This window comes from Anomaloglossus baeobatrachus, chromosome 6 (assembly GCF_048569485.1).
Source record: "Anomaloglossus baeobatrachus isolate aAnoBae1 chromosome 6, aAnoBae1.hap1, whole genome shotgun sequence".
NCBI classification, from domain to species: domain Eukaryota; kingdom Metazoa; phylum Chordata; class Amphibia; order Anura; family Aromobatidae; genus Anomaloglossus; species Anomaloglossus baeobatrachus.
In genome coordinates, this window is record NC_134358.1 from 229,486,920 (window position 1) to 229,513,119 (window position 26,200).

The 26,200-nt window shown below is 46.9% G+C and overlaps 1 protein-coding gene across 1 annotated transcript in view; it reads right to left on the reverse strand.

Annotated features, from left to right (window-relative positions):
- Nucleotides 1-26,200, reverse strand: part of GMPR (guanosine monophosphate reductase) — a 140,491-nt gene that overhangs the window by 37,981 nt on the left and 76,310 nt on the right. The window contains exon 7 of the mRNA XM_075314728.1: nt 22,269-22,311. Coding sequence (XP_075170843.1) covers nt 22,269-22,311 — 43 coding nt within the window. The remainder of the gene's footprint in view (nt 1-22,268; nt 22,312-26,200) is intronic.

Consider the following 26,200-nt stretch of genomic DNA (forward strand, 5'->3'; position numbering starts at 1 on the left):
TCGCAGCAGAGGGGCCCAGAAACCTCCGGCTAACCTGTGCTGCGGATTCCAATCCCCAGCTGCCTAGTTGTACCCAGCTGGACACAAAAATGGGGCGAAGCCTACGTCGTTTTTTTTTTTTTTTTTTAATTATTTCATAAAATTTATGAATTAATTAAAAAAAGGGCTTCCCTATATTTTTAGTTCCCAGCCGGGTACAAATAGGCAGCTGGGGGTTGGGGGCAGCCCGTACCTGCCTGCTGTACCTAGCTAGCATACAAAAATATGGCGAAGCGCACGTCATTTTTTTGGAGTTTATTGGCAAAAAAAATAAAAAATGCTTCCCTGGATTTTCCATTGCCAGTGAAGGTAACACCAAGCAGTGGGGGTTAGCAGCCAGTAGCTGCTTGGATTACCCTTAGCTAGCAATACAAAAAATGCAGCGGGAGCCCATATATATTTTTTTTAATTATTTATTTAAATAACTAAAAACAAAAAGGGCTTCCCTGTATTTTGATTGCCTGACAAGACAGTGCTGTAAAAATAAATCTTTAAAAAAAATTACGTAGCGCTCCGCGGTATTTTTGATTCTCAGTGCAGATAAAGCAGACAGCTACGGGTTGCCACCCCCATCTGCCTGGCGTTACCTTGGCTGGCAATCAAAATACAGGGAAGCCATTAATTTTTTTATTTAAAAAATAGTTAAAAAAAATGATGTTGGGTCCCCCCATTTTTGATAGCCAGCTAGGGTAAAGCAGACGGCTGTAGCCTGAAAACCACAGCTGGCAGCTTTACCGAGGTTGGGGATCCAATGTGGAGGTCACCCCAGGCTCTTTTTTTATAATTATTTTATAAATAATAATAATTACAAAAAAAAGAAGGGTTCCCCCTAATTGGATCACCAGCCAAGGTAAAGCGGACAGCTGTGGTCTGGTATTCTCAGGGTGGGAAGGTCCATAGTTATTGGGCCTTCACAGCCTAAAAATAGCAGGCCGCAGGCGCCCCAGAAGTGGTGCATGCACTAGATTCGCCACTCCTGGCGCTTCACCCCAGCTCATCCCGTGCCCTGGTGCAGTGGCAAACGGGGTAATAAATGGGGTTGATACTAGTTGTAAAGTCACCTGACATCAAGCCCAGCAGTTTGTGATGTCATGGCGTCTATCAGATACCCGACATCATAAACTGTCAGTACTAACAAAAAAAAATCGACAAAAAAATGTATTTGAAAGAAAACTCCCCAAAACATTCCCTCTTTCACAAATTTATTGTAAGGAAAAAACGGGAACGTATCCCCCATTTTCTAGGAGTGCAGACCCTCCACGTGAGGAGTGCGGGTGCAATGAATCTGCACCCACTCTCCCCGGGTCCACAGCAGCAGAGTCCATGTCGTAACGGTTGCTACCAAAGCTGCAATGCCCTGCTCATGAGGTAAGGGCATGCCTAATCAGGAGAACTATTCTACATTTACAAATATTGGTATTTGCTGATATTATTGCTATTCCACCTACTATATATTGGGGATAGGATCTTGGAGATGGAATACCCCTTTAAGGTCAGTTATCCAGCTGAATGAATACTAAACAACAGAGCTCGCTATTTAGATGTGTTTTCTTGTGGCGTATAACGGACTCTCATATTTGGTAGTCATTCAGCAGGGCAACTATAAAATCAAATGCCTCCATTTGGAAATGTAGTATATAGCTCTCCTGATCAACTATGTTCCTTACCTCATGAGCAGGGCATTGCAGTAATAATAATAATTTATTCATTTATTTAGCGCTATTAATTCCATAGCGCTTTGCATACATTGCGAACACTGTCCCCATTGGGGCTCACAATCTAAATTCCCTATCTGTATGTCTTTGGAGAGTGGGAGGAAACCGGAGGAAACCCACGCAAACACGGGGAGAACATACAAACTCCTTGCAGATGGTGTCCTTGTTGAGAATTGAACCCAGGACTTCAGTGCTGCAAGACTGCAGTGCTAACCACTGAGCCACCGTGCCGCCTATTTAGCTTACAGATGCATAACCACCACTCACTGTGTCTGAACACAGGAACTTGAGCTGACAGCCGCTCTGTGCATGCGGCAGCGTCTATTGTGAAGGAGAGGGCCGCAGGGGATCAACGCTGCACAGGTACCGTGGGACACCGGGGAACACCGGTGGGGTTATAGGGGGTGACCTGGCAGGGCCTGGGGAGGAGTTTTCTGTCACATGTGTCATGGCACATGCGACAGAAATCAGAGGAGTAGGGTGAATGCGGCCGGCGCGCTGCTGTGCGCGCGGCCATCTTGGATTTCTGGGAGGGCATCAGGGGGGGCACTTTGGCGACACCGGGGGACCGGGTAGGAGAGTTATCATGTTTGTTCATGCCAGATGGGAGATAAATAATTTTTTACCGACACTGTCATTTACTGTAACGTGATCATCGGTGTACGGTGTATACCTGTGATCACATGAGCGGGGACCGGAAAAACCGTCCTGAATCAGGATCTCCAGGGTCTCAGCTAGCCCTGAAACCCCGGAGCTTTTCTGACGCTGGGGGGCGCTATTCACTTATTTCTGCCTGCTGTTTATAAACGGCAGATCAGAATAAGGCTACATTAACACGACCGATCCATTTTTGCAGTCTGCAAAAAACAGTCCGTTTTTTTTCACGGGTGCATCCGTGTGGCATCCGTTTCCGTTCCATAGACGATCCGTATGTCATCTGTTTGTCATCCGTGTGCCTTCCGTTTTTTTTGCGTACTGCAAAAAAACTGAAGGAGGGAAAATACATAAATTTACCCAGGATTCATAGCTTCAACCTACATGAGGCGGTCACATGTTCACTCCAGTGCCATTTTCTACTGCTTTTCACAGCGTAGAGCGCTCTGGTGATTTTCTTGTGCTTGTACACTTCAGATCAGTCTTTTCTGTCATTATAATGGCAGAAAGACACATAATTTCCCACTCTCCTGCATTTTGTAATTTTGCACCCTTTGGTGCCTTTCATGTGGCACTAAGGGGTGCTTAGCTTTGTATTTAGCCAAAAAAATGAAAAAAAAAAAATGACGTAGGGTTCCCCCTATTTTTGTAGCCAGCTAGGGTAAAGCAGACGGCTGCAGCCTGCAGACCACAGCTGGCAGCTTCACCTTGGCTGGTAATCCAAAACTGAGGCACCCCACTCTGTTATTTTAAATTAAATAAATAATTTTAAAAAAAAAACACGTAGGGGTCCCCCCAAAATTCGATCACCAGCCAAGGTAAAGCAGACAGCTGGGGTCTGATATTCTCAGACTAGGGAGGTCCATGGTTATTGGACTCTCCCCAGCCTAAAAATAGCAGGCCGCAGCCGCCCCAGAAGTGGCGCATCCATTAGATACGCCAATCCTGGTGCTTCGCCCCAGCTCATCCCGTGCCCTGGTGCGGTGGCAAACGGGGTAATATATGGGGTTAATACCAGATGTGTAATGTCACCTGGCACCAAGCCCTGGGGTTGGTGAGGTCAGGCATCTATCAGATACCCGACATCACCAACTCAGTCAGTAATTAAAAAAAATAGACGACAAACACATTTTTATTTGAAAAAACACTCCCCAATACATTCCCTCATTAACCAATTTTATTAGAAAGAAAAACAAATCCAGGTCTGGTGTAATCCAAGGGGTTGCCATGACGATCCACACTGTCCCAGTCAATGAAGAGCAGGATGTTCCCCATTGGCTGGGAGAGCAGTGCAGTGACCTGAGCTAACATCAATGGGTCAGCCCAGGTCACTGCAGGGGATGACAAGTGCTGCTGTCAGCGAGGTACATTACCTGCGCTGATCTCCTGCACTGCTGACAGCACCTGTCACTGAGTTCAATGACCTTCACAGCCAAGAATCGCGAGAGGCCCGTGACGTCACCGCTAGTCAGTCTCGGGTCGGAAGCGAGAGAAGGTGATGTGATAAGCGGCGGCCATGGAGGACAGTGACAGCGCTGAGGTCGGGACTTCATCACCGCAGGTAAGCCGAGCGGGACCATGTGTGCAGAGTGCCAGGTGGGCGGAGCCTAGCGGGGTAATGTGTGCAGAGTTCCAAGTGGGCGGAGCCTAGCGGGGTAATGTGTGCAGAGTGCCAGGTGGGCGGAGCCTAGCAGTGCCATATGTGCAGAGTGCCAGGTGGGCGGAGCCTAGCGGGGTAATGTGTGCAGAGTGTCAGGTGGGCGGAGCCTAGCGGGACCATGTGTGCAGAGTGTCAGGTGGGCGGAGCCTAGCGGGACCATGTGTGCAGAGTGTCAGGTGGGCGGAGCCTAGCTGGACCATGTGTGCAGAGTGCTAGGTGGGCGGAGCCTAGCGGGGTAATGTGTGCAGAGTGCCAGGTGGGCGGAGCCTAGCAGTGCCATGTGTGCAGAGTGCCAGGTGGGCGGAGCCTAGCGGGGTAATGTGTGCAGAGTGTCAGGTGGGCGGAGCCTAGCGGGACCATGTGTGCAGAGTATCAGGTGGGTGGAGCCTAGCAGTGCCATGTGTGCAGAGTGCCAGGTGGGCGGAGCCTAGCAGGACCATGTGTGCAGAGTGTTAGGTGGGCGGAGCCTAGCGGGACCATGTGTGCAGAGTGTCAGGTGGGCGGTGCCTAGCGGGACCATGTGTGCAGAGTGTCAGGTGGGCAGAGCCTAGCGGGACCATGTGTGCAGAGTGCCAGGTGGGCGGAGCCTAGCGGGACCATGTGTGCAGAGTGTCAGGTGGGCGGAGCCTAGTGGGACTATGTGTGCAGAGTGCCAGGTGGGCGGAGCCTAGCGGGACCATGTGTGCAGAGTGTCAGGTGGGCGGAGCCTAGTGGGACCATGTGTGCAGAGTCCCAGGTGGGTGGAGCCTAGCGGGGTAATGTGTGCAGAGTGCCAGGTGGGCGGAGCCTAGCAGTGCCGTGTGTGCAGAGTGCCAGGTGGGCGGAGCCTAGCGGGGTAATATGTGCAGAGTGCCTGGTGGGCGGAGCCTAGCAGTGCCATGTGTGCAGAGTGCCAGGTGGGCGGAGGCTAGCGGGACCATGTGTGCAGAGTATCAGGTGGGCGGAGCCTAGCGGGACCATGTGTGCAGAGTGCCAGGTGGGCGGAGCCATGTGTGCTGGCGGCGGAGTGCGAAGTGGGTGGAGCCTAGCGGGGTCATGTGGCGCTGAGGACGTCAGTGTCGTGGACTGCATGGCTGGGGACAGGTGAGTGTGAGTGTGTGTGTATGTATGTGTACATGCCGCGTGCAGGAGGGGGCGGAGCGAGCTGAGCGGGGAAGTGTCGGCTTCCTGCACACGTAACTAGGATAAATATCGGGTTACTAATCAAAGCACTTTGCTTGGATACCCGATGTTTATCTTGGTTACCAGCTTCTGGCAGGCTGCCAGCAATGGCTCCTGCACACTGTAGCTGTAAAAAGCCCTGCTTTTTGCTGCTAGAACCGTTCTCGAACGTAACTAGAACTATCGAACTTTAGCAAAAAGCTCGAGTTCTAGTTCGATCTAGAACAGCCCCCAAAATCACTCGAACCGCGAACTGGAGAACCTCGAACCGCGAACCGTGCTCAACTCTACTGGTAACGAAGGTAAATATCGGGTAACCACCTTGGTTACCCGATGTTTACCTTGGTTACAGCTTACCGCAGGCAGTCAGACGCCGGCTCCTGCTCCCTGCACATTCAGGATTGTTGCTCTCTCGCTGTCACACACAGCGATGTGTGCTTATTAGTGATGAGCGAGCATGCTTGTCACTACTCGGTACTCGCACGAGTATCGCTGTACTCGGGCTGCTCGGCGGGGACCGAGTAATCTCGCGATACTCGTGCTGTACTCGTGGCCTTCATTTCTGCATGTTGGCGCTCTTTTGAGAGCCAGCCCTCATGCAGGGATTGGCTGGCAGACCACTGCAATGCCACAGCCCTGTTAGTTGTGGAATTGCAGTGATTGGCCGGCCTGCACAGCGTGACCGAGCCTTTATATCGGCCGGCGCGCTGTGCTGTGCTCACAGCTATCCAGACTGTCAGTGCAGGGAGAGTGTCGCTGATTCAGGGAAAGCTTTGCGGCCCTTTATAGCTTTTTCAGTTGCAGGGCTGCAAACAGTGTGACCAAAAGTCCTTCTCAGGACTATTCTAGTTGTATACAGGCAGGCAGGGTATAGCCAGGTCGGAGTACAGTAGCAGAGTCCTTCTCAGGACTATTGTTGCTATATACAGGCAGGGTATAGCCAGGTCTGAATACAGGCTAGTGACCAAAAGAGTCCTTGTCAGGACTATTGTACCAGTATACAGGCAGGCAGGCAGGCAGGGTAGTGGTGACCGTATACCAGCCTTCATCATATCTGGGGCTGGTGTACACAGTGTAAAACAGTCCAGATAGTGTCTGACTTGTCTGTAATTGTCGCTCCCCAAAAAAACCTGTTAGGTTCTTATTGCGTCCGTGCTTGGTTTTTAAAACCGCACGTGTGTGCCTGTTGGTGGCAGCGTACAGGTGCACTTGTGTGCAATTTCCACAAACTTTGATATAACGCACAAGTAGTGAATATACACGTCAGCAGTGCACAGCATTGCAAAATGCGCAAGGGCATTGGCAAGGAACAAGGAAGTGGACGTGATGGTGGTGCAGGCAGAGGCCGAGGTCGTGGGCAAGCTCTAATTTCGCCACAACAAAGGGCCACATCTAGTCGGTCGCACGTCCTGTCCCAAATTCTTGGGGACCGCAGCAGTACACCGCTCTTGAACCAAGACCAGTGTCAACAGGTTGTTAGTTGGATAGCGGATAATGCTTCCAGTCAGATTGGCACCACCACAAACACTCTGTCTTCCACACGGTCAAGTGTCAGTAGCCGTGATACTGCACCGCACATTTCTGAACCTGATCCTCCTTCCTACCACCAGGCTGAGTACACGTCCTCCTCGGACATTAATGATCCCACACTTGGACACTCGGAAGAGCTGTTCACGTTTCCATTCACACATTCTGGCCTCTCGCCAGCTCATATTGAAGTGGGTCATGAGGAGATCGTCTGTACAGATAGCCAAATATTTGAGCAGCCACGTTCTCACGAAGTTGGCAACGTGTCCCAACAAGTGGTGGACGATGATGAGACACAATTGTCAGGAAGTCAGGAGGAGGAGCAGGGTGCGGAAGAGGAAGACGACGTGGTGGATGATCCAGTAACTGACCCAACCTGGCAGGAGGATATGCAGAGCGAGGACAGCAGTGCACAGGGGGAGGGAGGCGTAGCATCACAACAGGCAGTAAGAAGCAGGGTGGTGGCCCCAGGCAGAAGTCAGGCAACCGTTCCCCGGAACAACACGACGACACAAGGTGCCTGTACAAATGTTAGGTCTTCCCGAGTCTGGCAGTTTTATAAGTTGGATCCAGATGATTCAAAAAAGGCCATTTGCAACACCTGCCGTGCCAGCATCAGCAGGGGTACCAAAACTAGCAGCCTGACCACCACCAGCATGATCAGGCACATGTCAGCCAAGCACCCGACTTTGTGGGAAGTACAACAGAGTCGAGGAGCAGTGCTTGCTGATGTCACTGCTACGTCTTCGCTGGTTGTGCATGCGAGCCAATCCTCTGTCCATGCTGCCTGCGAACATGCCTCCTCCACTCCTGCACCTGCAGTTGCCTACGCAGAAAGAACACCATCATCAAGCACGTCCTTGTCCCAGCGCAGCGTTCAGTTATCCATTCAGCAAACCTTTGAACGCAGGCGCAAATACACTGCCAACGACCCACATGCCACACTTCTAAATGCTAACATTTCGCGACTGCTTGCGCTGGAAATGTTGCCTTTTAGGCTGGTGGAGACAGAAGCATTCCGTGACCTGATGGCGGCAGCTGTCCCACGTTACTCGGTCCCCAGCCGCCACTATTTCTCCCGGTGTGCCGTCCCCGCGTTGCATAACCACGTGTCACAAAACATCACACGTGCCCTGAACAACGCTGTTTCACCCAAGGTCCACCTAACCACAGACACGTGGACAAGTGCTTGTGGGCAAGGCCGCTACATCTCGTTGACGGCACACTGGGTTAATATTGTGGAAGCTGGGACCCAGTCTGAGCGAGGGACGGAACACGTCCTTCCCACACCAAGGTTTGCAGGCCCTACCTCAGTCAGTGTTTCACCCACACTCTACAGCTCCGGAATGTCATGCTCTTCAGCCTCCTCCTCCTCCTGCGCATCCTCATCCACTGTGCCCTCCACACCAGTCACAAGCTGGAAGCACTGCAGCACTGCCTCGGCGAAGCGGCAACAGGCTGTGCTGAAGCTAATCTGCATAGGTGACAAACCCCACAATGCAGAAGAGCTGTGGACAGCTCTGAAACAGCAGGCAGATCACTGGCTCACACCTCTGAACCTAAAGCCAGGAAAGGTCGTGTGTGACAATGACCGGAACCTGGTGGCGGCTTTGAGGCGAGGCCAGCTGACACATGTTCCATGCGTGGCCCATGTGCTCAACCTCGTGGTTCAGCGGTTTATAAAGTCATACCCAGAGCTGTCTGATCTGCTGGTAAAAGTTCGCCGCCTGTCTGCACATTTTCGAAAGTCACCTACTGCTTCAGCCGGCCTTGCCGGCTTTCAGCGCCGTTTGCATCTTCCGGCTCACAGACTGGTGTGTGATGTCCCCACGCGTTGGAATTCAACTCTGCACATGTTGGTCAGGATATGTGAGCAGAAGAGGGCAGTTGTTCAGTACCTGCATCACCTAAGCCGTCGGGAAATGGGTCAAACTCCACACATAACACCTGAGGAGTGGAGATGGATGTCAGACCTATGTACCATCCTCCAAAACTTTGAGGACTCCACCAAGATGGTGAGTGGTGATGACGCCATTATTAGCGTCACCATACCGCTACTCTGCCTTCTAAAACGGTCTCTGCTGAAAAACAAACATGATGCATTGCAGGCGGAGCGCGATGAGTTGCAGCAAGAAACAGTAGTGGGTGTGGGTGATAACACACAGCCCAGCCTCGTCTCATCACAACGTGCAGTGGAGGACTATGACGAGGAGGAGGATGAAGACATGGAGCAACTCTCCGGCCAAATTGAGGATATGACATGCACACCAGTCATATCCTCGGTTCAGCGTGGCTGGCCAGAGGACAGGGTAGATGAGGAGGAGGAGGAGGAGGAGGAGGACAGCATGTTCAGTCATCTTGTTGGTCAGGCTACTGAAGTCCTGGCTGTTAAGAGTCTGGCGCACATGGCTGACTTTATGGTAAGCTGCCTGTCTCGTGACCCTCGCGTTAAGAACATCTTGGCCGACAATCATTACTGGTTGGTAACACTGTTAGACCCACGCTACAAGGAGAACTTTTTGTCTCTTATTCCCGTGGAGGAGAGGTCAACCAAAATGCAGCAGTTCCGGAAGGCCATACTCACGGAAGTAGGCAAAGCATTCCCCTCACAAAACGCTAGCGGCATAGGTCAGGAATCAGTGGACAACCGAGGCGTACAGCCGAGAGAGGCACAAGTCCAATCCGCCAGAGGTAGGGGAACAGTCTTTAAGATGTGGGACAGTTTTCTCAGCCCCTCACGTACCACAGCCCCTGAGGTGCGGGGTAGTGCCACAAGAAATCCTAAGTTTGCCCAGATGCTGAAGGAGTACCTTGCAGATCGAACAACTGTACTCCGACATTCCTCTGTGCCTTACAATTATTGGGTATCCAAGCTGGACACGTGGCATGAGTTGGCTCTCTACGCCTTGGAAGTCCTGGCCTGCCCTGCTGCTAGCGTTTTGTCAGAGCGTGTTTTTCGTGCCGCAGGTGGAATCATTACAGATAAACGCACCCGCCTGTCAACTGAAAATGCTGACAGGCTGACTCTGATCAAGATGAACAAGGGTTGGATTGGGCCAGACTTCACCACACCACCAGCAAATGAGAGCGGAATTTAAAGTTTGCCATGTACCTCCACTCACCCATGGGTACACACTTCTGGACTTTGGATAATCGCTGGACTGCTCCTCCTTCTCCTCATGCGCCACCATGATGATGACCGTTACAAATTGCAATACTTAGGCCTTTGTTTCAGGTATACCCCCAGTGGTAAATTTTTTCGCCCATTCTTTGCAGAATGGACATTACAACGACAGGAGACCCGCTCCTTTGCAATGGGAACAATGTTTTGAGGCCCTCATGCACGTCTCTACCCAGGGACAACATGGAGCCTCCCAATTTTTGGCTGCCCTGCCTAAGGGCTATACTATAATACACCCACTTCCTTAAAATGGACACTTAATGTTTTGAGGCCCTCATGCACGTCTCTACCCAGGGACAACGTGGAGCCTCCCAATTTTTGGCTGCCCTGCCTAAGGGCTATACTATAATACACCCACTTCCTTAAAATGGACACTTAATGTTTTGAGGCCCTCATGCACGTCTCTACCCAGGGACAACGTGGAGCCTCCCAATTTTTGGCTGCCCTGCCTAAGGGCTATACTATAATACACCCACTTCCTTAAAATGGACACTTAATGTTTTAAGGCCCTCGTGCACGTCTCTACCCAGGGACAACGTGGAGCCTCCCAATTTTTGGATGCCCTGCCTAAGGGCTATACTATAATACACCCACTTCCTTAAAATGGACACTTAATGTTTTGAGGCCCTCATGCACGTCTCTACCCAGGGACAACGTGGAGCCTCCCAATTTTTGGCTGCCCTGCCTAAGGGCTATACTATAATACACCCACTTCCTTAAAATGGACACTTAATGTTTTGAGGCCCTCATGCACGTCTCTACCCAGGGACAACGTGGAGCCTCCCAATTTTTGGCTGCCCTGCCTAAGGGCTATACTATAATACACCCACTTCCTTAAAATGGGCACTTCAGGTTTACAGGCCATCATGCACGTCTCTATCCAGGGACAATGTGGAGCCTCCCAATTTTTGGCTGCCCTGGCAAAGGGCTATACTGAAATAGACCCACTTCCTTACAATGGGCACTTCAGGTTTACAGGCCATCATGCACGTCTCTATCCAGGGACAATGTGGAGCCTCCCAATTTTTGGCTGCCCTGGCAAAGGGCTATACTGAAATAGACCCACTTCCTTACAATGGGCACTTCAGGTTTACAGGCCCTCATGCACGTCTCTATCCAGGGACAATGTGGAGCCTCCCAATTTTTGGCTGCCCTGGCAAAGGGCTATACTGAAATAGACCCACTTCCTTACAATGGGCACTTCAGGTTTACAGGCCATCATGCACGTCTCTATCCAGGGACAATGTGGAGCCTCCCAATTTTTGGCTGCCCTGGCAAAGGGCTATACTGAAATAGACCCACTTCCTTACAATGGGCACTTCAGGTTTACAGGCCATCATGCACGTCTCTATCCAGGGACAATGTGGAGCCTCCCAATTTTTGGCTGCCCTGGCAAAGGGCTATACTGAAATAGACCCACTTCCTTACAATGGGCACTTTAGGTTTACAGGCCATCATGCACGTCTCTATCCAGGGACAATGTGGAGCCTCCCAATTTTTGGCTGCCCTGGCAAAGGGCTATACTAAAATAGACCCACTTCCTTACAATGGGCACTTCAGGTTTACAGGCCCTCATGCACGTCTCTATCCAGGGACAATGTGGAGCCTCCCAATTTTTGGCTGCCCTGGCAAAGGGCTATACTGAAATAGACCCACTTCCTTACAATGGGCACTTCAGGTTTACAGGCCATCATGCACGTCTCTATCCAGGGACAATGTGGAGCCTCCCAATTTTTGGCTGCCCTGGCAAAGGGCTATACTGAAATAGACCCACTTCCTTACAATGGGCACTTCACGTTTACAGGCCCTCATGCACGTCTCTATCCAGGGACAATGTGGAGCCTCCCAATTTTTGGCTGCCCTGGCAAAGGGCTATACTGAAATAGACCCACTTCCTTACAATGGGCACTTCAGGTTTACAGGCCCTCATGCACGTCTCTATCCAGGGACAATGTGGAGCCTCCCAATTTTTGGCTGCCCTGGCAAAGGGCTATACTGAAATAGACCCACTTCCTTACAATGGGCACTTCACGTTTACAGGCCCTCATGCACGTCTCTATCCAGGGACAATGTGGAGCCTCCCAATTTTTGGCTGCCCTGGCAAAGGGCTATACTGAAATAGACCCACTTCCTTACAATGGGCACTTCAGGTTTACAGGCCCTCATGCACGTCTCTATCCAGGGACAATGTGGAGCCTCCCAATTTTTGGCTGCCCTGGCAAAGGGCTATACTGAAATAGACCCACTTCCTTACAATGGGCACTTCAGGTTTACAGGCCATCATGCACGTCTCTATCCAGGGACAATGTGGAGCCTCCCAATTTTTGGCTGCCCTGGCAAAGGGCTATACTGAAATAGACCCACTTCCTTACAATGGGCACTTCAGGTTTACAGGCCATCATGCACGTCTCTATCCAGGGACAATGTGGAGCCTCCCAATTTTTGGCTGCCCTGGCAAAGGGCTATACTGAAATAGACCCACTTCCTTACAATGGGCACTTCAGGTTTACAGGCCATCATGCACGTCTCTATCCAGGGACAATGTGGAGCCTCCCAATTTTTGGCTGCCCTGGCAAAGGGCTATACTGAAATAGACCCACTTCCTTACAATGGGCACTTCAGGTTTACAGGCCATCATGCACGTCTCTATCCAGGGACAATGTGGAGCCTCCCAATTTTTGGCTGCCCTGGCAAAGGGCTATACTGAAATAGACCCACTTCCTTACAATGGGCACTTTAGGTTTACAGGCCATCATGCACGTCTCTATCCAGGGACAATGTGGAGCCTCCCAATTTTTGGCTGCCCTGGCAAAGGGCTATACTAAAATAGACCCACTTCCTTACAATGGGCACTTCAGGTTTACAGGCCCTCATGCACGTCTCTATCCAGGGACAATGTGGAGCCTCCCAATTTTTGGCTGCCCTGGCAAAGGGCTATACTGAAATAGACCCACTTCCTTACAATGGGCACTTCAGGTTTACAGGCCATCATGCACGTCTCTATCCAGGGACAATGTGGAGCCTCCCAATTTTTGGCTGCCCTGGCAAAGGGCTATACTGAAATAGACCCACTTCCTTACAATGGGCACTTCAGGTTTACAGGCCCTCATGCACGTCTCTATCCAGGGACAATGTGGAGCCTCCCAATTTTTGGCTGCCCTGGCAAAGGGCTATACTGAAATAGACCCACTTCCTTACAATGGGCACTTCACGTTTACAGGCCCTCATGCACGTCTCTATCCAGGGACAATGTGGAGCCTCCCAATTTTTGGCTGCCCTGGCAAAGGGCTATACTGAAATAGACCCACTTCCTTACAATGGGCACTTCAGGTTTACAGGCCCTCATGCACGTCTCTATCCAGGGACAATGTGGAGCCTCCCAATTTTTGGCTGCCCTGGCAAAGGGCTATACTGAAATAGACCCACTTCCTTACAATGGGCACTTCACGTTTACAGGCCCTCATGCACGTCTCTATCCAGGGACAATGTGGAGCCTCCCAATTTTTGGCTGCCCTGGCAAAGGGCTATACTGAAATAGACCCACTTCCTTACAATGGGCACTTCAGGTTTACAGGCCCTCATGCACGTCTCTATCCAGGGACAATGTGGAGCCTCCCAATTTTTGGCTGCCCTGGCAAAGGGCTATACTGAAATAGACCCACTTCCTTACAATGGGCACTTCAGGTTTACAGGCCATCATGCACGTCTCTATCCAGGGACAATGTGGAGCCTCCCAATTTTTGGCTGCCCTGGCAAAGGGCTATACTGAAATAGACCCACTTCCTTACAATGGGCACTTCAGGTTTACAGGCCCTCATGCACGTCTCTATCCAGGGACAATGTGGAGCCTCCCAATTTTTGGCTGCCCTGGCAAAGGGCTATACTGAAATAGACCCACTTCCTTACAATGGGCACTTCAGGTTTACAGGCCATCATGCACGTCTCTATCCAGGGACAATGTGGAGCCTCCCAATTTTTGGCTGCCCTGGCAAAGGGCTATACTGAAATAGACCCACTTCCTTACAATGGGCACTTCAGGTTTACAGGCCATCATGCACGTCTCTATCCAGGGACAATGTGGAGCCTCCCAATTTTTGGCTGCCCTGGCAAAGGGCTATACTGAAATAGGCCCACTTCCTTACAATGGGCACTTCAGGTTTACAGGCCCTCATGCACGTCTCTATCCAGGGACAATGTGGAGCCTCCCAATTTTTGGCTGCCCTGGCAAAGGGCTATACTGAAATAGACCCACTTCCTTACAATGGGCACTTCACGTTTACAGGCCCTCATGCACGTCTCTATCCAGGGACAATGTGGAGCCTCCCAATTTTTGGCTGCCCTGGCAAAGGGCTATACTGAAATAGACCCACTTCCTTACAATGGGCACTTCAGGTTTACAGGCCCTCATGCACGTCTCTATCCAGGGACAATGTGGAGCCTCCCAATTTTTGGCTGCCCTGGCAAAGGGCTATACTGAAATAGACCCACTTCCTTACAATGGGCACTTCAGGTTTACAGGCCATCATGCACGTCTCTATCCAGGGACAATGTGGAGCCTCCCAATTTTTGGCTGCCCTGGCAAAGGGCTATACTGAAATAGACCCACTTCCTTACAATGGGCACTTCAGGTTTACAGGCCCTCATGCACGTCTCTATCCAGGGACAATGTGGAGCCTCCCAATTTTTGGCTGCCCTGGCAAAGGGCTATACTGAAATAGACCCACTTCCTTACAATGGGCACTTCAGGTTTACAGGCCATCATGCACGTCTGTATGCAGGGGCATTGGTGAACCTCACAATTTTGGACTGCCCTGGCAAAGGAAAATACTACAAAGACTCACTTCCTCAAAATGGGCACATTAGACTCAAGAGGCCTTCATGTACGTCTCTTCTCAGGGACATCGGAGTGCCACACAATGTTTTCACGTAAAATCTTTCATGTATTAATCTCAAAAAGTAACATACACCAGCTCTATCTCACTATTGGGTATGTGCCCTTAACATTTCCGCCATGAAAAATCATTTTGGGGTCATTTTGGAAGGTTTTCTGGTGAGTCCGTAAAAATGGCGTAAAACGCGGACAAAATTGTTCACAGCTGTGACTTTTCAGTGATAAATGCTTCAAGGGGTCTTCCCCATGCTGTTGCCATGTCATTTGAGCACTCTTCTGAGACTTTTGTGCCATTTTTAGGGTTTCTCCATGCTGCCGGGGGGTCATTTCACAAAAATACTCGGGTCTCCCATAGGATAACATTGGGCTCGTTGCTCGGCCCGAGTACACGAGTATCTTGGGAGGCTCGGCCCGAGCTTCGAGCACCCGAGCTTTTTAGTACTCGCTCATCACTAGTGCTTATCAGCAGGAGAGCAACAATAAAAAAACGAACCAGGGCTGTGTGTAACGAGCAGCGATTTCACAGCAGGGGCCAGATCGCTGCTCAGTGTCACACACAGCGAGATCGCTAATGAGGTCACTGCTGTGTCACAAAAAACGTGACTCAGCAGCGATCTCAGTAGCGATCTCGCTGTGTGAAGTACCCCTAAACCTTACCCACTACCAGACTGGATAAGAAAATATAAAGCACTAGATGATGATCAGATTGTGCATATACGTCAATGTGAGACAACAAGCGAAATGTGGGAACAACTGCAAAAAGTGCATGAAAGGATAAATCTCAGCAATAAGCCTTACTTAATGGGAAAGCTGTATCAATCTAAATATGGGCCAAGATATGCAGGACTACATAAGAAATACTCTAGAAATTGTTGCTGCACTACCGTACCACTGAGCGGTCTACCAGAAAGCTATGTCATACTGCACTAGATGCGTGCCCAGATAATGAGCTTACATTGGAATCGGTCAGAGGAAAGATTATAAATGAGTATAAGCGAAAAACAGAAAGTGTCAGCAGCAGTGGATATCCAATGCAGAATCCGCTTTAAAAACCCAAGATCTGCCAGAAAATAAAAGTAATTTGACAGAAACACATGAGTGTTTTCTCTGCAAAAACTCAGGGCACCTAAAGGCTGACTGCAGAGTCTGGAAAGCTAAACTGAATCAGCAGAAAAATAAAAATAATCATCATAGGGTTAAGTGTGCCATTACTGAAGAATATGACACTTCAAGTACTGAAGATGCGTTTACTGCTAATGCATATACATCAAAGCATGCATGGTGTATAGACTCTAGGGAAACTAGTCATATGTCTAATGACAGAAACGTCTTCTCTAACCTTAACCAAAGTAACTCAGAGAAAGTGATGATGGCTAATATTCAGTATATAAGTTCACAGGAGATAGGAGAAGGTTACATTAATTGTCAAGACTCCCCAGACAAAGCAGTAAGATGCCAGCCAAAGACATGCTCTATGTCCCTAGTCTTGTAAGCAATCTAACTCGCAAGACAAATAAAGGAGGTTACATTTAAAGATGACAGGTGTATCATCTCAAAAAGGTCACACATTAGCAGAAGGAAAAATCAAAGACGAGCTGTACCAGCTAAAATACAAAGAAAGTGTATACACTGCTAAACATGAACAGCACAAGAATTGTATCCGTGTATGGCACAGGCATCATGCACATAGAGACCCAGAAGAATAAGAAAGTTAGTTAAAAAAATCTTGCTGATGGTGTAATCAGACAAGGAAATGTACTAGCTGTCGTAAAGGGAAAATGTTAAGAATATACTTTCCTACCATGCACTGGGGGTCCTGAAGAGTCAAGACACTCAGTGGCAATGTAGAGAGGACTGTGTTTTTTATTCAATGAAAGGGTTTCTAAGTTTGGGGGATTATAATGGCAATTTTGTTTGGGATTGGGGCGGTTACAGAGGTTGCCAAAAGGGTACTGAGTTTTGAAGTGGTGAAAAGGATTGGGAGATGGGAATCTGCGAGGTTCAGATTTTATGTACATCCGGCTTAGGTGTAAGTCGGTTAGTTTGGCAAGTTGTTTAATTTGTTGGTGGTCTATGGTATGTAGTAACTTTATTTTCAGAGACAAGAGTCCTCAACTTGTATGGATTATGGGACTTTCCTTTACTTTCTTTTTTGGGAATTTCGAGAATGAAAGCCATCCTCTGATGGATTGGTAAACGGAGAATTGTGAGAAGTCAGTTTCTCCTAGAATTTAATATTTGGATGTATCGGTAATCCATTTAGGTGGTAATGATTTTGGTAGGAGTCCATGCCAAGAATTCTTAAAGGATATCAAGTTCAATTTATTGAGGTTGTAGGGAATATTTCACAATCTGGTAGGATAATGTTCCAATGAAGGTGTGTCGGTCTGTGGATGAGGTAAATAGGTCTATGATCAAGGTAAATAGAAGCAGTGGCTCGATTTATTGTGAGGAACGGTGCAGTGGCAGTGTATCATGTCGACTTTGAGTTGGAGAGTTTTGGAGACAGGACAGGATATACTTAAATGCAGTCGGTTTAGACATATGGTGTCTGGTGGTTCAAGAAGGTATCAAGAGAGAATTGATGGTGTGGAGGGTCATAAAATATTTATGCTTGTGGCATGGAGTAGAGATTCTCAAAGTCGGCAGATATGGGTCAGTGTGGGGGGGAGCTCACGAGGTTTTAAACCCCCCCCCCAGATGGAATTAAATAAACTCGGGTTAAGGGATTCGTGGGCCCATGGATAATGGTTTATGCTTCTTGGCAAGGTTGATTAACAGGTGCCTATGAGCTGGAGCATAGCGGCTAGTGGTAAGATACCACCTGGACCGAGGGGGGTGTATTATATCTGTCATAGCTATGGGGCTTCCAAGACCACGCCTCTAAAATTGTGATATGGTTTACATTGTTTCTTTAAGTTATCTATTAATAAAAGGCTGATATGGCCATCTAAATCTAATCCCAGTGTTTGGTCTGGGTATTCCTGGGGGGTTAGAAGGTAGAAAAAAGTGGTAAAAGTGACTTGTCTCTCATGACTCGCAGATACCATTTGTCATGATCATTCTGCAAATCTGCAGACTGCTCAACATTTTCCAATTGTTCTAATTTTACACAAGATGAACGGTATTTTCTGAAGATATCCCACAAAATTTCATAAAATCTCAACGCTGGTACTAAAATACTGAATAGATAGAAAGTCTGGTGGATAGAAAGTCTAGGCAGGAAATCGGCAGAATATCTGACTGCCCAAGAGTTGATACTTCATATTCAGTATTTGTGTATCTCAAAAATGGAAGATTATACTCGTACTGTAAGAATATGTTCACAAGCTGTATACAATATTTGCATTTATGGTGTGTTTTTTGCATGTTTTTTTTCAAAATTTTTACTGGCATTTTTTATCTACATTACGGATCAAAAGTTTAGGGTCACTTAGATATTTCCTTATTTTTGAAAGAAAAGCACATTTTTTTCAATGAAGTTAACATTAAATTAAACAGAAATACACTCTATACATTGTTAATGTGATAAATGACTATTCTAGCTTCAAACGTCTGGTTTTAATGCAATATCTACATAGCTGTATAGAGGGCCATTTCCAACAACCACCACTTCAATGTTCTAATGGTACATTGTGTTTGCTAACTGTTAGAAGGCTAATGGATGTTTAGAAATCCCTTGGAAACCCTTGTGCAAGTATGTTAGAACAGCTGAAACACTTTTGCTGATTAGAGAAGCTATAAAACTGATCTTCCTTTGAGCTAGTTGAGAATCTGGAGCATTACATTTGTTGGTTCCATTAAACTCTCAAAATGGCCAGAAAAGAGAACGTTCATGTGAAACTCGACAGTCTATTCTTGTTCTTAGAAATTAAAAATATTCCATGCGAGAAATTGCCAAGAAACTGAAGTTTTACTACTACTCCCTTCAGAGGAGAGCACAAACAGGCTCTAACCAGAGTAGAAAGAGAAGTGGGAGGCCCTGCTGCACAACTGAGCAACAAGACAAGTACATTAGAGTCTCTAGTTTGAGAAATCGACGCCTCACAGATCCTCAACTGGCAGCTTCTTTAAATACTACCCGCAAAACACCAGTGTCAACGTCTACAGTGAAGAGGCGACTCTGGAATGCTGGCCTTCAGGGCAGAGTGGCAAAGAAAAAGCCATATTTGAGACTGGCTAATAAAAAAAAGATTAATATGGGCAAAAGAACACAGACATTGGACAGAGGGCGACTGGAAAAAAGTGTTATGGACAGACGAATCGAAGTTTGAGGTGTTTAGATCACCCAGAAGAACATTTGTGAGATGCAGAACTACTGAAAAGATGCTGGAAGAGTGTCAAGCATGGTGGAGGTAATGTGATGGTCTGGGGTTGCTTTGGTGCTGGTAAAGTGGGAGATTTGTACAATGTAAAAGGGATTTTGAAGAAGGAAGGCTATCACTCCATTTTGCCATGCCATACCCTGTGGACAGCGCTTGATTGGAGCCAATTTCATCCTACAACAGGACAATGACCTAAAGCACACCTCCAAATTATGGATGAACTATTTAGGGAAGAAGCAGGCAGCTGGTATTCTATCTGTAATGGAGTGGCCAGCCCAGTCACCAGATCTCAACCCTATTGAGCGGTTGTGGGAGCAGCTTGACCGTATGGTATGCAAAAAGTGCCCATCAAGCCAATCCAACTTGTAAGAGCGGCTTCTGGAAGCATGGGGTGAAATATCTCTAGATTACCTCATCAAATTAATAGCTAGAATGCCGAAGGTCTGCAAAGCTGGAATTGCTGGAAAGGAGCATTCTGTGACAAAAGCAAAGTTTGAAGGAGAAAATTATTATTTCAAGTAATAATCATTATTTCTAACCTAGTCAATGTCTGGTCTATATTTTCTATTCATTTTGCAACTCATTTGATAAATAAAAGTATGATTTTTCATGGAAAAGATAATTTGTCTGGGTGACCCCAAACTTTTGAACTGTAGTGTATTTATTTGAATGGGTGAAAAACTACAAAACACTGAAAGAATTGAAATTATGCATCTCGGCAAAAATGCAACAAGACTCAAAGTACGGAAAAAAAAAGTCAGAGCGTGCACGAGATTTCAGAAATCTCATTGATTTTTGATTAACTGTAAAAGATTGCGTACTTGAAGCACCAAATGCGACATATAAAAAAACGCAGCAAAACATCATGTGTGAACATACCCTAATTCACTTACTAGACCTTTCCTTTTGCTAAATCGCCCAGTAAATTGCAGGGGAAAGGGCCTTTTACCCTTTTTTTTGTAAGTAGTTTTTCCATGCTGGGTTATGTGTAAATTGAGTCTTTTTGCTGTTTTTGGAGTGGGAACAGAGTAGAAATTTGAAGATCTTGAGGAATTTTGAATTTACCTCAGAGGAATTGGAGTTTGTGTACATGGTCATCTTTTAGATGCACCCACTAAGTCTTTCCAGCAAAAACGATTCAGGAAAATTCCAGCGGTGTCTGAAGCATCTTTGTTACGTCTATTGAGGTTTGTTTGTTTTTTTAAATTGCATATATTAATAGTGAGCGGTTACTAAGCTGAAGCCGCCTGAGAAATAGTCAGGTGGCTTTGGAAGCCTAAAGCGGGTAAAAGAAGTTCAAAAAGACTGAACATATGTATAGCATATCGTTTTTACATTGCTGTGCATAAGTGAATTCTTTTGGTCTTTTTTTAGTGCTTCCTACGGCAGATTTCAGCTCAGTTTCTGCTCAAAAAAATGTCCTAAAAAAACAGTGTGCACATACCCCATGGGTCATTTGAATATGTTACTTCTTAATCAAGTTTAATTTTCTTCTGATTCCACAATTACAGCATCTGTTGTGCTCAAAATACATGTGTTACTGTAGATAACTCTACAGCTTTCACTGTGTCATTTCCTGTGAATATATGTATATGTATATATATATATATATATATATATATATATATATATATATATAATGTTCTTCAAAGTAGCCACCTTTTGCTTTGATTACTACTTTGCACACTCTTGGCATTCTCTTGATGAGCTTCAAGAGTTAGTCACCAGAAATGGTTTTCACTTCACAGGTGTGCCACATCAGGTTTAATAAGTGGGATTTCTTGCCTTATAAATGGGGTTGGGACCACCAGTTGTGTTGACCAGAAATCTGGTGGATATACAGCTGACAGTCCTACTCAATAGACTGTTAGAATTTGTATTATGGTAAGAAAAAAACAGCTAAGTAAAGAAAAACGAGTGCCCATCATTATTTTAAGATATTAAGGTCAGTCTGTCCGAAATAATGGGAAAACTTTGAAAGTGTCCCCAAGTGCAGTGGCAAAAACCATCAAACGCTACAAAGAAACTGGCTTACATGAGGACCGCCCCAGGAAAGGAAGACCAAGAGTCACCTCTGCTGCGGAGGATAAGTTTATCCTAGTCACCAGCCTCAGAAATCGCAGGTTAACAGCAGTTCAGATTAGAGATCAGGATAATGCCACACAGAGTTCTAGCAGCAGACACATCTCTAGAAAAACTGTTAAGAGGAGACTCTGTGCAGCAGCCCTTCTTGGTAAAATAGCTGCTAGGAAATCACTGCTAAGGACAGGCAACAAACAGAAGAGACTTGTTTGGGCTAAAGAACACACATAATGGACATTAGACCAGTGGAAATCTGTGCTTTGGTCTGATGAGTCCAAATTTGAGATCTTTGGATCCAACCACCATGTCTTTGTGCGACCCAGAAAAGGTGAACGGATGGACTCTACGTGCCTGGTTCCCACCATGAAGCATGGAGGAGGAGGTGTAATGGTGTGGGGGTGCTTTGTTGGTGACACTGTTGGGGATTTATTCAAAATTGAAGGCATACTGAACCAGCATGGCTACCACAGCATCTTGCAGTGGCATGCTATTCCATCCGGTTTGCGTTTAGTTGGACCATCATTTATTTTTCAACAGGACAATGACCGCCAAACACACCTCCAGGCTGTGTAAGGGCTATTTGACTAAGAAGGAGAGTGATGAGATGCTACGCCAGATGACCAGGCCTCCACAGTCACCAGACCTGAACCCAATCGAGATGGTTTGGGGGTAAGCTGGACCGCAGAGTGAAGGCAAAAGCGCCAACAAGTGCTAAGCATCTCTGGGAACTCCTTCAAGACTGTTGGAAGACAATTTCCGGTGACTACCTCTTGAAGCTCATCAAGAGAATTCTAAGAGTGTGCAAAGCAGTAATCAAAGCAAAAGGTGGCTACTTTGAACCTAGAATATAAGACATACTTTCAGTTGTTTCACACTTTTTTGTTAAGTATTTCATTCCACATGTGTTAATTCATAATTTTGATGCCTTCAATGTGAATCTACAATTTTCAGAGTCATGAAAATAAAGAAAACTCTTTGAATGAGAAGGTGTGTCCAAACTTTTGGTCTGTACGGTATATGTCACACGACTTACCAAATGCTTTTGCGACATCTCCTGGACAACTGCAGCCACCATCCTATAATAAGTAGAAAATAAGTCATTTAGTTTTAACAAGTGACCCCTACAACTTTATATTTTATAATTATTTCCACAAGTTTAAAGATAACATACCGAGATGGTAAGAGCATGGATAGTTTATAAAACTGTAAATTACATTTTTAATGTAGTTCTGGTGAGCAACTCCGCATTATTAAAATAACCTTCATGAAAATAATCCCAGCAGAAAATTCAACTAAATGTAAAATTGATTTGACAATACTGTCTGTCTAAGGTAAGTGCTTTCCCACGGATGCCAATTAGCACAAACTAAACACAAGCCATAGATCCTGATCGCCACCTAGTGAGTGGAAATAAAACTGTAGGAAGTCAGATCTCTTGTCTTGAATTTGTTTTTTTCAAACTCTTTGCCAAACCTTACAGTAAAATGATGCAATGTTACAAACTGATAAGCCACAAAGCTCCATGAGAATGCCTGTCCGGGAATCTCTGATTTCTTCTGCTATGTTAATGCATTCAGGAATTGAGCCAATAAATATAATCATTCTAGTAGTGGAATGTGTCTAAACATGGAAAACTGACAAAAATGAAAGACTAGAATAATCTTCTAACAATCATAGTTTTCAACAGTTTTACGATATATTATATATATATATATATATATATATATATATACTAGCTGTACTACCCGGCTTCGCCCGGGTTCATAACTGCTGTTAACAAAGTAGAATGTATTAACAAAAATGTATTCTGAACACAAAAGCCACAAAACAAATAGATAGAAATGTAATTATTAAAAGGCAAAAACTAAGCTAATAGAAGCATTTCACAACATATATTTCATCACCACAGATATTCAAACAGATTTAACTAAATTGGCCAAGTAATGTGCTCTGTCTGTCTCTTTCCAGATCTGTCTCTTTCCCCGTCTGTCTCTTTCCCCGTCTGTCTCTTTCCCCGTCTGTCTCTTTCCCCGTCTGTCTCTTTCCCCGTCTGTCTGTCTGTCTCCTTCCCCGTCTGTCTCTTTCCAGGTCTGTCTCTTTCCAGGTCTGCCTCTTTCCAGGTCTGCCTCTTTCCAGGTCTGCCTCTTTCCAGGTCTGCCTCTTTCCAGGTCTGCCTCTTTCCTCGTCTGCCTCTTTCCTCGTCTGCCTCTTTTCTCGTCTGCCTCTTTCCTCGTCTGCCTCTTTCCCCGTCTGCCTCTTTCCCCGTCTGCCTCTTTCCCCGTCTGCCTCTTTCCCCGTCTGCCTCTTTCCCCGTCTGTCTCTTTCCCCGTCTGTCTCTTTCCCCGTCTGTCTGTCTGTCTCCTTCCCCGTCTGTCTCTTTCCAGGTCTGTCTCTTTCCAGGTCTGTCTCTTTCCAGGTCTGTCTCTTTCCAGGTCTGCCTCTTTCCAGGTCTGCCTCTTTCCAGGTCTGCCTCTTTCCAGGTCTGCCTCTTTCCAGGTCTGCCTCTTTCCTCGTCTGCCTCTTTCCTCGTCTGCCTCTTTTCTCGTCTGCCTCTTTCCTCGTCTGCCTCTTTCCCCGTCTGCCTCTTTCCCCGTCTGCCTCTTTTCTCGTCTGCCTCTTTCCCCGTCTGCCTCTTTCCCCGTCTGCCTCTTTCCCCGTCTGCCTCTTTCCCCGTCTGCCTCTTTCCCCGTCTGCCTCTTTCCCCGTCTGCCTCTTTCCCCGTCTGCCTCTTTCCCCGTCTGCCTCTTTCCCCGTCTGCCTCTTTCCCCGTCTGCCTCTTTCCCCGTCTGCCTCTTTCCCCGTCTGCCTCTTTCCCCGTCTGTCTCTTTCCCAGTCTGTCTCTTTCCCCGTCTGTCTCTTTCCCCGTCTGTCTCTTTCCCCGTCTGTCTCTTTCCCCGTCTGTCTCTTTCCCCGTCTGTCTCTTTCCCCGTCTGTCTCTTTCCCCGTCTGTCTCTTTCCCCGTCTGTCTGTCTCTGACTGTCTCTTTCTTTGTCTGTCTCTATCTCTCTGTTTCTTTCCCCATCTGTCTCTTTCCAGGTCTGTCCCTTTCCCAGGTCTGTCTCTTTCCCAGTCTGTCTCCCCGTCTCTGTCTGTGTCTTTTCCTGTCTGTCTCTTTCCCTGTCTGTCTGTCTTTGTCTGTCTCTATTTCTCTATCTCTTTCCCTGTCTGTCTCTATCAAGGTCTGTGTCTTTACCCATCTATCTTTGTCTCTCTGGCTGTCTCCTCCTTCCCTGTCTGCCTGTCTCTGTCCCTGTCTGAATGTCTGTCTGTCTTTTTTCCTATCTGTCTTTTTCAAGGTCTGTCTTTTTCACCGTCTGTCTCTGTCTGTCTCTTTCACCGTTTGTCTCTGTCTGTCTCTTTCCCTCTCTGTCTCTATCTCTTTCCCTGTCTGTCTCTCTCTCTGTCTGTCCCTCTCTGTCTCTCTCTATCCGTCTCCCCACCGACATCTTATTACCTTACATATAAGCTTCTTATACTATGAATGTCTTTTGTTCCTATAGCAACCACTCACAGCTCCTACAAATAACCTGTAGTTCCAGGCTCTATTTACTTTAATGAAGGCATGTTTTTTGGAGAGTAACTGTAAAGCGCGGCGTAAAATTTTCCTGTCAAAACATAGTCTACGACGTTCCCTGGGTCACATGAGGTGTCTGTGCAAAATTTTGTGATTGTAATATATATATATATATATATATATATATATATATATATATATATATATATTTTTTTTTTTTTTAAATACTGCCTTGTGAAAGTGGCCCAAGAAAAGAGTTGCTTTAAAGGGAACCTGTCACCAGAATTTTTGCTATTAAACTAAAAGATCCCCTTCTGCAGCTCCTGGGCTGCATTCTATAAAGGTTCATCTTGCTGCTGGCCCCCCTTTCAGATCTAAATAACAATTTTATAAAATATTACCTTTTGCTATGGTAATGAGGTTTGCTGGCCCGGTGGGCGGGCTGTATTTCGTCCGTTATCCCCCCTCCTGCCACTGTTGGCCGTCCTCCAGTGTTCATTTTCATAGATGAGGCTGCCACCCTCATGTTCCGCAGTGCTCCTGAAGTCTCGCGCATGCGCAGTGGCACTATCGCGGGACTGAGCAATGTTTTCAAATTGCGAGCGCCGGTGATGTTATTGCGCAGGCGCGAGATTAAGGGCGGGTACTTGGATGATGCTGGTGATGACATTCACAGCGCCGCCCATAATCTCGCGCCTGCGCAATAACATCACCGGCGTTTGCGATTTGAAAACAGTGCTCAGTCCCGCTATAGTGCAACTGCGCATGCGCGAGAGTTCAGGAGCACTGCTGAACATGAGGGTGGCAGCCTCATCTATGAAAATGAACACTGGGGGACGGCGAACAGCGGCAGGAGGGGGGATAACGGACGAAATACAGCCCGCTCACCGGGCCAGCAAACCTCATTACCATAGCAAAAGGTAATATTTTATAAAGTTATTATTTAGATCTGAAAAGGGGGCCAGTAGCAAGATAAACCTTTATAGAATGTAGCCCATGAGCTGCAGAAGGGGATTCTTTTAGTTTAATAGCGAAAATTCTGGTGACAGGTTCCCTTTAAAGGGGTTGTCAGAAGACTGACAAAATTTTCATCTAAATCCCTATTTATGCTGAACAAAAATATAAACACAACACTTTTGTTTTTTGCTCCCATTTTTCATGAGCTGACCTCATACATCTAAGACTTTTTCAATGTACACAAAAGGCCTTTTTCTCTCAACTATAGTTCACAAATTTGGTGAAATCTACATTAGTGAGCACTTCTCCTTTATCCATCTACCTCACACGTGTGGCATATCAAGATGCTGATTAGGCAGCATGATTATTGCACAGGTGTGCCTTAGGCTGGCTAAAATTAAGGGCCACTCTAAAATTGCAGTTTTACGGTATTGGGTGGGTTCAGAGGGGGGTCAGAAAACCAGTCAATATCTGGTGTGACCACCATTTGCCAG